The sequence below is a fragment of the Equus asinus genome, chromosome 7 (genome assembly GCF_041296235.1).
Source record: "Equus asinus isolate D_3611 breed Donkey chromosome 7, EquAss-T2T_v2, whole genome shotgun sequence".
NCBI lineage: Eukaryota > Metazoa > Chordata > Mammalia > Perissodactyla > Equidae > Equus > Equus asinus.
This window is the reverse complement of record NC_091796.1, coordinates 58,310,559-58,325,663: the sequence shown is the minus strand read 5'-3', so window position 1 is coordinate 58,325,663 and position 15,105 is coordinate 58,310,559. Positions and strand designations below refer to the sequence as shown.

The window sequence follows — 15,105 nt, the reverse complement described above, 5'->3', positions numbered from 1 at the left end:
CTAAATTCAAATATCAGAAGAATTACAATCAGGTAGGAAAAATAAGATTTCTAAAACTTAAAATATAAGACGTTTTATGACTATTAAGTTCAGTGTCCGAAATAAAATAAGAAAAAAAAATCAACCAAGAAATATAACTCAGGGGGTCAGCCCCGTGGCCGAGTGGTTGAATTCACGCACTCCGCTTCGGCGGCCCAGGGTTTCACCCGTTGGGATCCTAGGTGAGGACATGGCACTGCTTGTCTGGCCACACTGAGGCGGCGTCCCACATGCCACAACTAGAAGGACCCACAACTAAAATATGCAACTACGTACTAGGGGGCTTTGCGGAGAAAAAACAGAAAAAAAAAAAAAAAGATTGGCAACAGTTGTTAGCTCAGGTGCCAATCTTTAAAAGAAAAAAAAGAAATACAACTCAAGCATTATATATACAGCTCTGTTATTTAATGAGCCATGAAAATAGGTTTTCTTTACTACATATTGTATTACCACTGACCTAACATAGCAAACCTGAGATACTGTTCCATAACCTTCATCCACAGCCCACCACTATTTAAGACAGAACCACCTTAGTTCCCATCCTTGTATATTTTTACCAACTAATCTCTTTACAGAATTATAACTGAATTAAAGTACCTCAGAAAACTTTACCACCATGGATGGAAACAGAACTGGCCTTTCTTTGTCCTCATCAGTCACTGAACTCCATCCTCAGGAGTACTCTCTTTCTGGTAACAACTTGTTGCCTTGTTAAACACCAGGTGCTCCTGGGAGGCAAACATATGGAGCCAGTAACACATTCCTTCGCTGCCTTATGAATCCCCAAGGCTCCAAACCAGAGAGCCAAGGCTACAGTCAGGGTACAGTGTCCAGAAGACAGGTGGGTAGAGGGGCCCAGGCAGCAGAAGAGAAAGGACGAGAAGCAAAAGAACATTCCGTTAGCCCTTAATTTGTCAGCACTGTGCTAGGCGCCTGACGAACATCATTTCATTCACTCCTTACTGTTATTTTTGAGATAGATGCAATTTTTGCCATTTTTTAGATGGGGAAACTGAGGCTCAGAGAAGCTACAACTTCAACTTGTCTTGATCTTATCACTAATGAGCAGTCAAAAAAGGTTTGAAACCCTCTCTGCTTAACCCAAAAGCCTAGGTTCTTCCCCTCACCCCTCAACCTCCCTGGGAAAGCCCTGGAAGCCTGCGGAGGAAGGGAAAGGAAAGAGGAGCTGGGGAAGCAGCTGTTACTGAAGGGCAAGGAAGGGGTGGTGGGATGGTGCTGAACTGTGTGTGCGCATGTCACATCTGTGCCCAGGATCGGCTCTGGGTCGAGCGTCTATAAACCTTAACCTCCACCTGATAAAAGACAGCCATTCCCCGTATTTACATAGCCACACATCAGACAGACATCTGTGGCGCTCTCTAGAGAAAACTGCTGACAACAAACCAAAACACGTGTTCATTCTGGACTCATTCAAGGAACAACATCAAGAAGACAGAAGAACCGTGGTGCTAAATGATGAGTGTTTACGAAGCAATGCAATTTAATTACTTTTGCTCGAAATACACACACGAGAATGAATGAATAAATGACAAAGACCTTTAACAAACATCTAATAGCTTATTGTTAGTGTGGAAACAAGAATCCTAAGAGCTGAGACCCCTCACATGGCACGCAGTGCGGAGTGCAGAGTGATCTTGTAAGGAAAGAAGCAAGGAAAACCAGTGCCCAGGGGCCAGCACTGAGCTCAGACACCACGAGTAACTTCTAAGTCTCTCCTTGACATTGTCACCGTGTTGCTTAATTTTTAAGGAGACAGAAGAAATTAGGTAACCAAAAAAAATCTTCTCATGTTTTTATTGAGAATTGAGATGGAGATGAAAGCCAATAATTGAGCCAGAAATACACAGATGGGAAGATATAAATGATCATAGAGAACTTCAAGATGAGATTTTTAAAAACTGTCAGACTCCTCTTGGACAATAGCCAAAAAAGAAACCTAGAAAGCAATAATGTCAAAAGTGATAAAGAGATGTGAATCAACAAAAAACCAGACATGAGTTTTCTTTGACATTGGAGTAAACAAAAAGTCAGTGCTATTTTAAGATAGGAAAAGCTGGGCACATTATGGAACAGTCTTGGGTTACAGTATTCTTTTAGTGAATTCTGGAAAATGTATATGGATCTCATGGCGGGTGGGAACAAGAAAAGCCGCTCAAAATCAGAGGATAATAAAAAAACAGTGTTTGAAAGAAACAAAGTCACCAATGGACAATTAAAACTACACCTGAAATGTGTTCTTCTCAAGCAAATACATTATGTGCATATTCAAATTTATATTCTAAACAGATTTTATCTGACATAGTACTCTGCTCCCTCATTGACGGCCAGAACTACATTAGAATATACTTTCCAGGAGTGGATCTAATATGCAAATTGAAGTATGGATATATCGGAATATCGGAACTCAACAGTGTCATAAGGGCAAGATAATATCTGAGAGTTGTTTCCTTCTAGGTAATAACCGTGGGAAGATGTATTCTATTCTAAAGATAATTGCTTAAATTTTTTTTTTTAGGAAGATTAGCCCTGAACTAACATCTGCTGCCAATCCTCCTCTTTTTTTTGCTGAGGAAGACTGGCCCTGAACTAACATTGGTGTCCATCTTCCTCTACTTTATATGTAGGATGCCTACCACAGCATGGCTTGCCAAGTGGTGCAATGTCTGCTCCCGGGATCTGAACCAGCGAACCCCGGGCCGCCAAAGTGGAACATGTGAACTTAACCACTGCACCACCAGGCCAGCCCCTGCTCAAAACTTTTTGATACCCAATTTAAGAAATGCTTTGGGACCTGTGCCACATCCCTTTTAAATAACCTTGATGGTGGGAAATTGTTGCATGTTGAAGGTGGTTTTAATGCTTGAACACAGCCCAAAGTAATTATAAGCTGAGCCCCACGAATGAGGTAGAGTTGTTAGGCAATGCCAACATGGATCAAAACTGCAATGTGACTCTAAGGAAATGCAAGAGCAAAAACGATGATGCTTTGAAAATTACTGCTAAAGAAGTTTGTGGTTGTTCATGAAAAACTCCAGGGAGCTGGAGGTTTCTGAAAATACTGGCTCCCCAGAAACAAATCCCATTTTATGACTATCCCTCTTCCCATAGCCTGTCGTCTGATCTTTAATCCTCTCTCCTGCCTGAAGATGACCCACCAGGGGCCGTGTACCATAGCAACTCTGTCTGGCACAGGGGTGGGGGGCCTGGCTCTAGCTAAGAACCTTCATTGCTTACCAGTTGCACTGACTTCAGGCCCCAGGGCCAACAAGAGTCAGGATTAGCCTGGCTGGGCAAACTCTAGTCTTTAGTTTAAATAAGACAAAGGAGCAGGAGGAATGGGAGGAGGAGAAGGAGGAGGAGGAAGGGGCGGAGGAGGAGGAAGAGGAGGAGTGAGTGGAGGCGAGGAAGTGCAGGAAGCTCCCACTCCCATAGCTACCTCTGAAGCCAGGTGACAGCGGCACCTGCATGTGGGAACTGGCCCCTGCCCTCAGCTGTGACTCTGACCTACACATCTGTAGATTTTGTGCTCCTCCTAGTCGCTTTCTGGATAATAGAATTGTCCAGCTAAGAACTGATCAGATTGACAATGTCATTGAAATGCTATACCTTGTGATAAAAATGAATATTTTACTCAAAACATCTTTTTCTGAATTAAATCTTGCTTATATTTCTATGTCCCTACCATTTCATTTAGTTTCAATAAATAATTCTAAGTGGTTTGCTTTTCCTTTTAGGCATGTCTGATCATAAAGTATGGGTGGTAAAATTCCTTTATTTCTGCAAAGCCACATCCAGCCAATTCTAAGGGAAATTTGACCAGGCATTTTGCTGTTCTCGTTATGATCACCACCGATGATGCGTGGTGTGTGTGGTTCTGTGTTTGGAGCAAGAGAGGGATTATCACCGAAATATGAGGATTATAAAACCTAACTAGATTGTCTCTCCTTCATACCACTGGGCTGAAAATCCTCAGTCAAATACCAAACGTGATACTAAATTAGTTTCCTTAGCAGTTGCTAACATTTCTTTGAGGTCAAATGTGAAACAATGTAAATACGATAGTTAATAAGAGAACAGAACAATTTAGATATAAAAATTCTGGTGTGTTGGCAAAAATGCAGTGCTTTACAGTAATACTTTCTAATATTGAAAAAAAGGCACATGTGGAAATATTCCTGGAGAATCATGAAAATATTTCTTAGCCTTGAACACCTCATCTCATAGATGATGTAACTGAGGAATACAGAGTTTCATGACGTGGCAAAGTCACACAGCTCATTATTAACAGGATCAAGACGTGTTTCTTAGACCTTCAGACCAAGGCCCTTTCCAGAATATTCACTGCCCAGATTCTTAGCAGGGGCACATATTCCTGAGGCAAGGCTGAGGCAGAACACTGCAGGCAGGCAGGTCCAGTCTGTGGAACGCAGAAGGAGGGAAGAAATGGCAGAAGAAGGGAAGAAATGGCAGAAGCAGGGACGACTCAGTTCTGCACAGATATACAATTCATTTCCACGGAACTTTGGTTCAAAATTATCAGGTTGTTAAGGTTCTACATTCTTCCTCCTTTTCTACTCCTGTAGGCAAAATTGCTGACCTAGTAGATTTGACCACAACAGAAAACAGATCGATTTGTGTGGTTCCAGGAGAGCTGAAAACATTTTAAAAAATAATATGCACTTCAAGGACGACGCTCCAGTCAAGCTTTACCATCATCAGATGGGTTTTCCTTCTCTGTTCACCGCAAAGCAAGTAAAGGTATGAATTACCATACTGTAAAATTCACATTTCTGAAGGTTGCACCATGCGTAAATTAGACTGTTAGGAATTTCACATTCAAAGACAGAAAAACCAATCACTATAAGAGCTAGACCTAACTCTATTTCCCTATTTTCAGACTTCTGTGCTATTCAAGAGAAAAAATTTTGTCCATGAATTCGCTAATTAAACAACGGGCAAATACTTCTCCAGTGTTCACTGTGTCATAGCCCTTGCTGGACTGCTGAAGTGTAACAATCGGACACAATCTTTGCAGTTAGAAAACCTACAGCTATATATATATAACTTAAGCATCTGCTAAATGTTAGGCAGTAAGTTAGTGCTGGGGAAATCAAAACGGATTACACAGGGTCCCTGAGCTTGCAGATGCATAAAAGGGAAGAGAGTGATCATGTAACTAATACAAAACCCTGTGATACTCTGAACCAAGTGCCCTAGAACAACAGAGGAAAGCATTCATTCTGCCTGGGAAGGAGAATGAAGAAGGTGAGAAGATGCCACGCTGTTTCAAAGGTAACAATGAACAAAGCACACAGGCCTTCCAGCACAGCCAATGGCGTGGGGGCAGGGCTGGGAAGGACCAGACAGTCCACAACTTAGAACAAAAGGCTGTGTCCCAAAGCTTCCTTGGAAGTTGACTGGGATTCTGAATTATCCACCCGTGGAAACCGTTGCTCCTGACGAGCAGGTGCTCAAACTAACCTTTGACTAATAATAATGCCTAAATTCTGAGTCTAGAATTAATAATTAAACCTAAGATTTATTGAGTACTTACCATGTGTCAGGCACTTTGCCAACCATGTTACAAGCACTGCCATCTAAGCCTTGCGACAACCCTACCTAGGTACTGTTATCAACTCATTTTACAGGTGAAATAACTGAAGAACAGAGAGGTCAAATAACCTGATTGAGGTCTCACAGCTAGTATGACAGGCCAAGATCTGTACTTAAACAACCAGGTTTTAGAGCTTGGGCTCTTAATTGAAACAGTATGTGTCCCCTTGGATGTCAGAAGTCATACACACACACACACACACACACACCCCAATATAAATAAAAGGAGGAAGAGAAAGAATTTGTATGTTCTTCTTCCTGTGTCCAGAGCTGGCCTTAGGAAAGATGTGTTACTTTTGGTATTGGAACTCTTCTTGGTAAGCCCTTAAATGCCCAGTGATGTTATGAGTCCCTAAAAAATATCCCCGGGATCCAGACCATATTTGCCTTCACCACTGAACAACTCTCTGTCCCTACCCAGTTAAAATGTCTATTCCATCTCAACCAGGTGATAGGAGGAAAATAAGCTATGTGAACTAACTTACACTGGCATACAGATGACAGGTAGTCACCCTTCCACAAATATTTACACTTTAAAAGAAGAGATTTGTTACTCACAGAAACGGCGAGGGAAAAGTGAAATGAAACTGTAACCGGCAACGGAGGACCTAGTCTCCCGTTCGCTCAAGGGGTTCTAAGTCTGTAAACTGGAGCAAGTCTGGGAGTTGATTGAGAGGGCACGACTCTCTGTGTTGGGGATTCAAATCAGACTTTTGTTCACTTGACGTAGAACTCTTCCACTTAGATCAATTCAGAATTTAGTAGACTGCTGATCTATTTCGCTTCTCATAACGCCATGAACAACAAGCCAATGCCCTAGGTCTCTGCGAGTCAGACTATTCTGAGTATTGCTTTGACTCTGCTGTCCATGATGGTAACTATACCCACCTCGCCTTTGGCAATTAAGTGGGCCACTTGGTGCACGGGATCCAAATATCCTCATTATATTTAAGGATCCCCAGTTTAGTGGCAGGAGTTCCCACTGTAATTTCTGACCTACACAGTTCTTCAAGGATGTTGGGGCTCCCCTCCCAAACCAATATCTCACGATTGTGGAGAAGGGTGTGTCCTGTGGGCCCTCCCAAGGTGGGCGAGCTGGTCTTACCTGAGAAATCCACTCTGCCATTCCAATCTCCCTCCACTTTCGGATCCCTTCCTCTACAGTATAGCCAGGTAGGTCTGACACTTCAACTTCATTTGGCGTAGGTCACCTTTTGGTCCATGTTCCAGCCAACCAACCAGTTAGAGCCCTTTCTAAGCCCTGGAGTAACAACACTGACTCCAGAATCTCTGCATAGTGGTTCCATATCAGTAAATTTGGCCAGATCCAACTTTACGCTCCTTCCACCATTATCCCACACCCTTAATACCCCTTCCCACACATTTCTCAGATTTCTCTCTGTATAAATTGAGAAAATCAAGCCGTTCTTTTGAAGTGTAGCACACCTCCTCATGGACCACACTTTGTACCTCATACTTAGGAGCCTGCTGGGACTTGAGCCTAGTTATAGGTCTAGAAGCAAAGTGGGGCTCGTGGGGTAGAAAAATCAAGAGTCTCTGCAAGGCACATTAAGCTACCTTCATCTACACGAGGCCTAGACTGATATTTGTATGCTAGTATCTGTTCTCTATCACTGCAACAGAACCGCTCCCCCCATTTTTAGCTGAGCACATAGCCAGCCAAAATAAAGATGACGTTTCCCAGTTTCCCTTGCATTTAGGTAAGTGAATAATATTATTAAATTCAGACTAATGGGATGTAAGCAGAAATGAGTCATGCAACTTCCAGGTTGTGTTTTTAGAGGGTGAGGAAGGAGTGCCCATTCTGTGTTTGCTTCGTCCATCCTTCAGCGTGATGGGGACATGGGAACAGGCAATGTTGAACCACGGGGATGAAGGCAATACATGCAAGACAGCAGAGCAATGACAGCATCCCTGGGCAACCTCACAGAGCACAGTTCGCATACCAATTTTGGATCACCTACATCTTGACTATCATGTAAGAGAAAGAAAGTTTTCGCATCTAAGCATCATTACCCTGACCTATATTGAAAAGAGGACTTGTGAAGAACAGAATCATCTTTGCTTAGAACTGACTGAGAGGACCATCTATCACCTGGAGAAGAGAATTAACTTGCTACCAGGACAGTAATACAAATGTGCTGTGCTGACGGCCAAGCACGGTACTGAAGGTGGGGATGGCAAGGATGGTTTGCCTGATCTGACTGAGGGGAGGCTGGAATGAGAAATGCACCAAGTACTCTGAAGTGCAGACCAGATTCTGGGGGGCTTTGAGCCGTGGAAGGCACATGCGGCTCAGCACATGGGAAAGAGGAAATGGGGCAAGATGCCAAGGTGGAGGCTTGAGGTTCTCCAGCACTGTAGGACACACAGAATGTGAGCCCAAGCCAACACTTCTGTTGACCAAGATGAAGAAGCACAGACAAAACTAGAGAAACATCTAAAAGCAGGCACTCGATTTGCACAGCACCTGCACCTGAGCGGCAGCGGCAACACTGTTGTTCATGTGTGGGTTAAGGAGAGGAGGGGTGGACTGATATGGAGCACCAAGCACACCAGAGAGGGCTGCAGAGAAAGATAAAATGCTTGGTGTCGACCGAGTCAGGTCTAAACGGGGTTGGGGGCGGGAGGGGGAGAGCTCAGAGTTGGGAAAAATACTGACGGGAGAATCATTTGAGTTTGGGCAATGGAATGAATAACTCCCTAAGAGAGCAACTATAGTCTTAGCAAAACCGTCACCCCCAGATGACTAATGAAATTGCAACAGAAAGCTAGAACTAACCACACAGATACACCAAATCCATTCTTTTTTATAAAATGTATTTAAAATTTGAAGTTCATATACAAAAAAGTTTAAATGCATCCATCCATAATATCCTAGTTTAATACAGAATTGTGCCTACCAATAGAGCAAGAAAGGAGAATTCAAAAATAGCAGGTTATTAATCAGAAAACATCACCATCCTATCTGATAAAACAAGGCAAACAAAAATCGTATATTCTGCAGGATCCTGGAAAAACATTTTTTTAATTGCTATTATACATAGTTTTTTTAAAAAAACCCCACCAATAAACAAAATTAAAAATTGTTTATCACTCTTAAATTTTAAAAATGACTTAGCTAAAACCTCTAAGCCCATTAGATAATTATTGGTCACTTCAGAAATCATGAAGATGTTAAAAACTATATGTCTGATGCTCTCTTCACAGCTATTTCGTATGTGGCTTCCTGTCTCCCCATCCTTCCTGATGCTGCCATGTCCCCAACGGGTCGGAAAGACCACTCGGAGGGTCTGATGGATGGGATAGGCTTCATACGGGCTTACCTCTTACAGCCAAATATTTTTCAAATGTTTTTCTAATACAACTTTGTGTTTACCTTCAATTCAGTGGGATATTTGCTTTATTTTGTTTACCGGATTCCACGTCCTCAAAACAACTGTTTAAACCTACAATTCTTACGAAACTTAATGTTTTACATTATATACATTGTATCATCATAGTGTTCTTAATCAATTGCTCTTAAATATCCAGGTGTGCTTACACTATTGCAAGTTCTCCTGAACATTTATGGAAAAAAGTATACTATGTAACTTCATATACAATTAACTGTAAGTAGCATAGAATCTAAAAGGAAAATGCCGCATAAAAATAGATAAATAAAATCACATTAATAAAGACTCTGAAAATTATGGTGTAGTGTCAGAAAGACAGACGTAAACACTGTCAGTATAGTTCTAGGGAGAACATATCATTTAACTGGAATATAACTGCAGATATATAGAATATTGAGTAAAATTGGTGGGAAAATCTTGATAATTAAAAATCCTTCTGCCACACACACATACCAAATTTCAGTTGCATAATTTGGCCCTAGGAAGGTACTACAATGCTTTCATATGAATCCCACGTACCTGTTCAGTCTCCTTATGACTCATGTTACTACCTGTTAGTCTGTTAATTTCTATTAAGACACTCCTCAAACATCTCTGCTCTTCTCATCATCTTCATAAATGCAGTAATAAGACCTCCCTTTCTGAGCACCTGTAGTGTGGCAGGCGTGACAAGGTGTGTAGTGCACACTATTCACAACTATCCAAAAAAACAAATCCCCCCCACAAACACACACACAGAGAACCCACTAGGACCACACGGCCAAGGGCAGAGAGAGGATATGAATTGAGGGCTCTTAAATTGCCAAGTCACATCAGCCTCCTCTCCCAGAGGTGAACCCAATACCTCTGCTTATCTCTGGCCACTAACAAGTGCACAGTGCCTGCAAAGCGACACGCCCGCTGACCACCCACAGGGTACACACCCAGCTCCAGCTTCCATAGCCCAGGGGACAAAATGATCAAGCCCATCTGTGTTTACAGACTATTTTATTTTAGAATTAAACTCTAAATTTCTAATGCTTTTCACTATTACTTTTTTCCTTTCTGAAAGTGATAAATATGATCTACCTATACAAGCCTGAGAAGGTGCGACAGAAACAGAAGTGACTGCTGTCAACGCCTTCTTCAGCAGCTGAAAGCCCCACTGCTGGGAGCCTCTGACCTCTGATTAGGCTTCATTTGTAATTCTCGGGTGTGTGTAAGTGTGATTTCAAAATGACATATGCTACACATGGAAAAGAAACTATGTAAAAGAAAATAATGTTTAGATAGCGATACCAAACATATTTCAAAAGTGACTTCATATTTCTGCTCAGATTTTAAGCCAACTATCTCTACAGGGAATTTTAGAGATTCTTCTTGGATGTGCACTATTACCCTAGGGTGATTTCCCTCAGAGCATTAGTTGGTTGGTTGATTCTTTTTGCGTGCAACACAGCTTCCTGTTCTGCTCTGTTCTTTCCTAAGCCCCACTCACTTTATTGGGAGAAGCAGAAACCGGTGATACTCCCACAGTCTGTCTGTCCACACCAGGCTCCCTCCTCTCCTCCTGAAAATGGGTAAGTCAGCTCTTCTAGAACTCCAAGCAACATGAGGCAAGATGGAATGAATGGGTCAGGAGCATGTGAATAGAAATACACCAATCCATTGCCGAGCCAGGAGTAAATTCAAAACATAAACTTCAATCATATCCGTATACTGTATTATATACAGTAGAATCATGCTAAAAGAAAATAAATATACAAATATTTCTAATGTGCTCAACAATTGTCAGATATTTTTATAATCAATCATTAAAGACTGCATAATATTATGGAAGGTTTTGTCTTTTTTCACACATTATTTGTATGAAAAAAAAAATCGGAATGACTACCCAAGTGGTCAGGGACAATTTTGGAGATCCTTAAAATTTCCAGTTTCTATTGATGTGGGAATATCTGTTACTAGATGTTCACTTTGGACAGCAAACAATATATTATATTATGGTTTTGTTTTAACGCACAAGAGCCACAGAACACCTGCACATAAGAGGCTTGATTTCACTTATCACTTCTCTGTGAACTTCTTTTACAGCGAAAAAGAAAAACCTTAAGCATCAGATTAAACACAATGGCAGTTAATTTTTAACATCCATCTTTAGGTGAAAAGGCTGGGGCATCTCTGTGAAAAATAATGTGCACATCAATGTTAGAGAAATGGGCTTAAACAGAACACACGAGCTTCTGCAAAGACCTGGCCTTGAAGGCTGCCTCGCCCAGATATAAAAATAGATGGCTAAAATGTAAAAATCGATTCTAATGGCAACCAGATCATTGACTCCCATGCCCAGGATGTTAAGGAAACCTTAATATTTGATATAGTAGCACTTTGGAAATAGGCGGATCTGAAAACCCTCCAATAACCTTGAAAATATCCACTTCCTGTAGAAGAGAATTGAATGCTCAAATCAAGGGACACCTACTCAGCCCCCTCTTGTCCCTACAATCACAATGATTAGAAGGCAACGGCAATGGTAACCCTTGGAAGCGGGTGGCCTTTCCTAAGCAGCGGCCAACAAGTAAGGGGCTCCGTTAAGGGGTCGGACCTCTGGTCTTCCCAGGAGCTCTGGATCTCTTCCAGGCAGGGGTAGGTCCAAGGCCATGTTCCTCCCCTTCCCCTAGGTCAGCCTTCCACAAGGGTAGGTGAAGCAACAGGCTCTAGACCCAACTGGGGGCCTCCACCGCCCTCTGGCCAGATCACAGATAATACCACCCCACCCCGCGCACACAAACACATGCACTCACACACACTCACACTCACACCCGGGTTGGCCTCCCTGTGCCCAGAAGACATGTGGGAATCCAGGGGAATAAGCTGGAAAGGGAAAGCGGCCAGGGTTCCTCTAGGCCAACTCGGGCTGCTCCAGGAGCCAGGAAGCAGGACCGCGAGCGGGCGGGCGGGCGGGCGGGCTGGGCAGACATCTTTGAGTCCCTGGAAGCAGCTCTCCTTCCAGGAAGGTCGGGGCTGCGGCGCGCGTCCTGGACCCTGAGCGAGCCTACCCCCGGGCCCCTGCCTGCGGGCGGGGAACACTGCATGGGGCCCGCGGGGCTTGGAGGAAGAAGCTAGGGGGCAGGGGGCGGGGGGAGAGGGGCTAGGCTGTGTCCGGACTCCATCCGCGGGACAGTGGTCCCTGCCCCGCCCTGCGCCCCTGGGAGCCTCCCGGCCGCTCTGAAGCCATCGCGCCTCCCGGGAGCCCCGTCCCGCCCGTCAGGAGGGCAGAGTCCCACAGCTCCAGGGAAGGGCGTTGCGGAGCACGCCGCCAACCCTAACCAGTCGGCACCACACGGCCCCAACCCCAGGTGGGCTTGGGTCCTGCAAGAGCTGAAGCTCAGGCGAGGTCTCTGGCGGTCAGCCTGTCGCTCAGTCAGCTGTGCAAGTCACAGAGTGGCCCAAGCTGGCACAGGCGATCACCTGCCGAACTTCCGACTGTCACCGCAGGCTGCCACCCCGCGGAGAGGGGAGGGAGGGGAAGAAGTGCGGTGGAGGTGGAGGGAGAAAGGGACTGCGGGGGCAGGTGACGTGGGGCGTGGAGGGGCTGCGGGAGAGGAAACAGTGCCTCCTGACCCAGTGCCACTGCCTAGCCCTCCTCCGCCATCAGCACTGCCAACCACAAACAGGTCCTCACGCTGAAATCCCCTTGTTAAGCAAGCACTAGCTTCCATTCGGCAAATAGCCAATGTGCCAGGCAGGATGGCAGGCGCTCCAGGCACTGAGACGGTCCCAGACCGTGACACGACCTAAGGGTAACGCCCCAGAAGCAGCCCGGCGCTGTTTCAACCAAATCGCTTTCCCGAAACCTTTTTTCTTTTCAAACTTAAACAAGCGGAGAGAGATCCACGTCAGCTTCGTGGAAGCTGTGCTCCTCATCTACCTGATATTAAGGACAAAGATCCCTGCAAAAGTGGTCCTGCCTCAAGACAAACGGTGACGTAGAGGACGAGGCCAGCACGCGCGCGCTGGCCCCTCCTGCTGTCCCAGGACCCTGCGACGTACAGACTGTTTCCATTCTGAGAGCTTTCTCGGGTTTTCCGCGGAAGTTTCTTGCGTGTTCATGCTGACTACAAAATCCTCCCGGTAGCTGGGATCCACCCTCACGAAACAGTCCAGGGCCCCCTTTGGATCACTCGCACCTCAAAACATTCCGCTTAAGTGTGATCTTGAGTCCTCAACCTCAGGCAAAATGCAAAAAGGTGATTTCTTCGAAGACCACGCTCTCTTTCTAAACGCAATGCTACTCGCACCGCCTATTTTGAAGAGAGGAACTCAGAAATTCCCTCTCTCCAAGCGGCTGCCAGTGTCTTCAGACCTGACACCCAGTTGCTTCTACCGCTCTGCCAGCCCTGCAGAAATAGAGATCCTGGAGCAGCTGTCAGAGGCTCCCTTCCGGCCCGCCCCTAACTCTCGCCAGTCCCAGGGAGCCCCAGTCCCGCTCTCCAGCCCTTTAAAGATCTGGAAAGGCGGCGCCTGGAGGGCGGGACCGGTCTAGGTGGTCTAGAGCCTCAGCGTGCGGCGCTTTGGTTGCAGGGCTTTTGTGGAGGTGAAAGAAAGAAACAAACAAACTTGAAAGCACTGTTTCCCTGTACCCATTCCCTCCTCTACTATTTACAGCGGTCAGTCCCCCACTTCTTCCATGACACTTGCTGGGATAGGGGGAGGGGGAGAGAGGGCTTCAGTACCTTCTGGATGCACAGCGCGCTGTGCGTCTGGGGACCGACGAGGGGGGGGGGGGGGTTCTAGTATGGTCCTGCCCTGCACCTACAACCGCCTTGCAGCAGATTTGCATCCATTGTGCACAAGTCAATACTCCACGAAAGAAAATCCACGTGTGAGCAAATTCATCACAGCCTCCAGCACATGCCGATCCCCGCCCCCCCCCCCAGGTCACCCAGACTCTGCCACTAGACGGCTAAGAGAGCCCCCATGGTGCGCCCCAGCGCGGGAAGTGAAATCGCCAGGCTGTGGAGCTTGGGACAGCGCGCGTCTAACGCCGCTGGCACCCGGACCGCGGCGCGGGCTTCCCGAACCGATCCCAGAGCCCTTAACTTTGGTTTGCTCGGACCCCCCCTCCCCCGCCAGGAGCCCCCTCCACCATTCCCAAGTAACCTAGGGGAGAGGACCACACTCACCTACTGCCAGGCAGATGGGGAGCAGCAGCCTGAAGATGAGTCCGCACACCACTTCCGAGGCCATCGCGTCGGTCCGACAAGTCCGAGCAGAGGGGCGAGGCTCGAGGGTCGTTAGGGCTGGGGCGCAAGGCCCATGCCCGCCTAGGGCCTCCTGCGGCCGGCGGCTCGCAGCCGCCGGGGCATCGCCTCGCCAAGGGCCGCCGCGCTGTCCGCCCCGAGGGCACGCTCACCCAGCTCTCCGCAGCCCCTCACCAGGCTCTCGGCAGTCCCCTCGCCAGGCGCCCGACCCGCCGCGGCCGGCCCATGCAGCGCAGAATCCCCAGTCCCGCGGCAGAGGCTTCTTCCGCGGGCGGCTGGGGCGGGAGCCGTGGAGGGGGCACTCGGGAGGGTCCTGCGGGGCGGCGCGGCGAGGAACGGGGGCGAGAAGGGCGTGCTGTCCTCTCGCCTGGCTCCTGGGGCGTCGCTCCGGGCGCTGAAGGAGTTTCCTCCGCGGAAGCCCCTCTGAAGCCGACGTGCCTCGGCTGCCCGTCCCGCCCTCCGCCCTCGGCCCGGGCTCTCGCAGCCACCCGCGCGCCCCGAGCGGCCCCGCGGCGGGTCCCCGAGCGGCGGCGCAGCTCAGCTTCTGCAGCCCCCGGCTTCGGGCCGGAGGGACCCGGGCGGGAGCGGCCAGGCGCGCAGAACCATCCCCCACAGCCCGGGGCTCGCGCTCTTGGTCCGCGGGTGGCGCTGCGAGTCCCTCCCTCACTAGGAGGAACCGTGCGAGCGTGGGCAGAAATCGAGAGGAAAGCGCACAAGCAGTGCGTCAGGCTCCAACTCCCTCCTCCACGGCCTCAATTTAAAAAAATAAAATG

The 15,105-nt window shown here is 46.9% G+C and overlaps 1 protein-coding gene across 5 annotated transcripts in view; it reads right to left on the bottom strand.

Annotated features, from left to right (window-relative positions):
- PIEZO2 (piezo type mechanosensitive ion channel component 2) overlaps positions 1-14,763 on the bottom strand; it is a 427,346-nt gene extending 412,583 nt beyond the window's left edge. For 4 of the 5 annotated variants that reach the window (XR_011504549.1, XM_070513542.1, XM_044773461.2 and 1 more), the window contains exon 1: positions 14,255-14,464. Coding sequence is in view for 4 of the 5 variants with exons in the window: in XM_070513542.1 (XP_070369643.1) it covers positions 14,255-14,318 (64 nt within the window). In the remaining variant the exon portion in view is untranslated. Of the gene's footprint in view, positions 1-14,254 lie in introns of all 5 variants that reach the window. The other variant, XM_070513541.1, reaches the window with a different exon arrangement.
- Between the last annotated feature and the right edge of the window lie 342 nt (positions 14,764-15,105).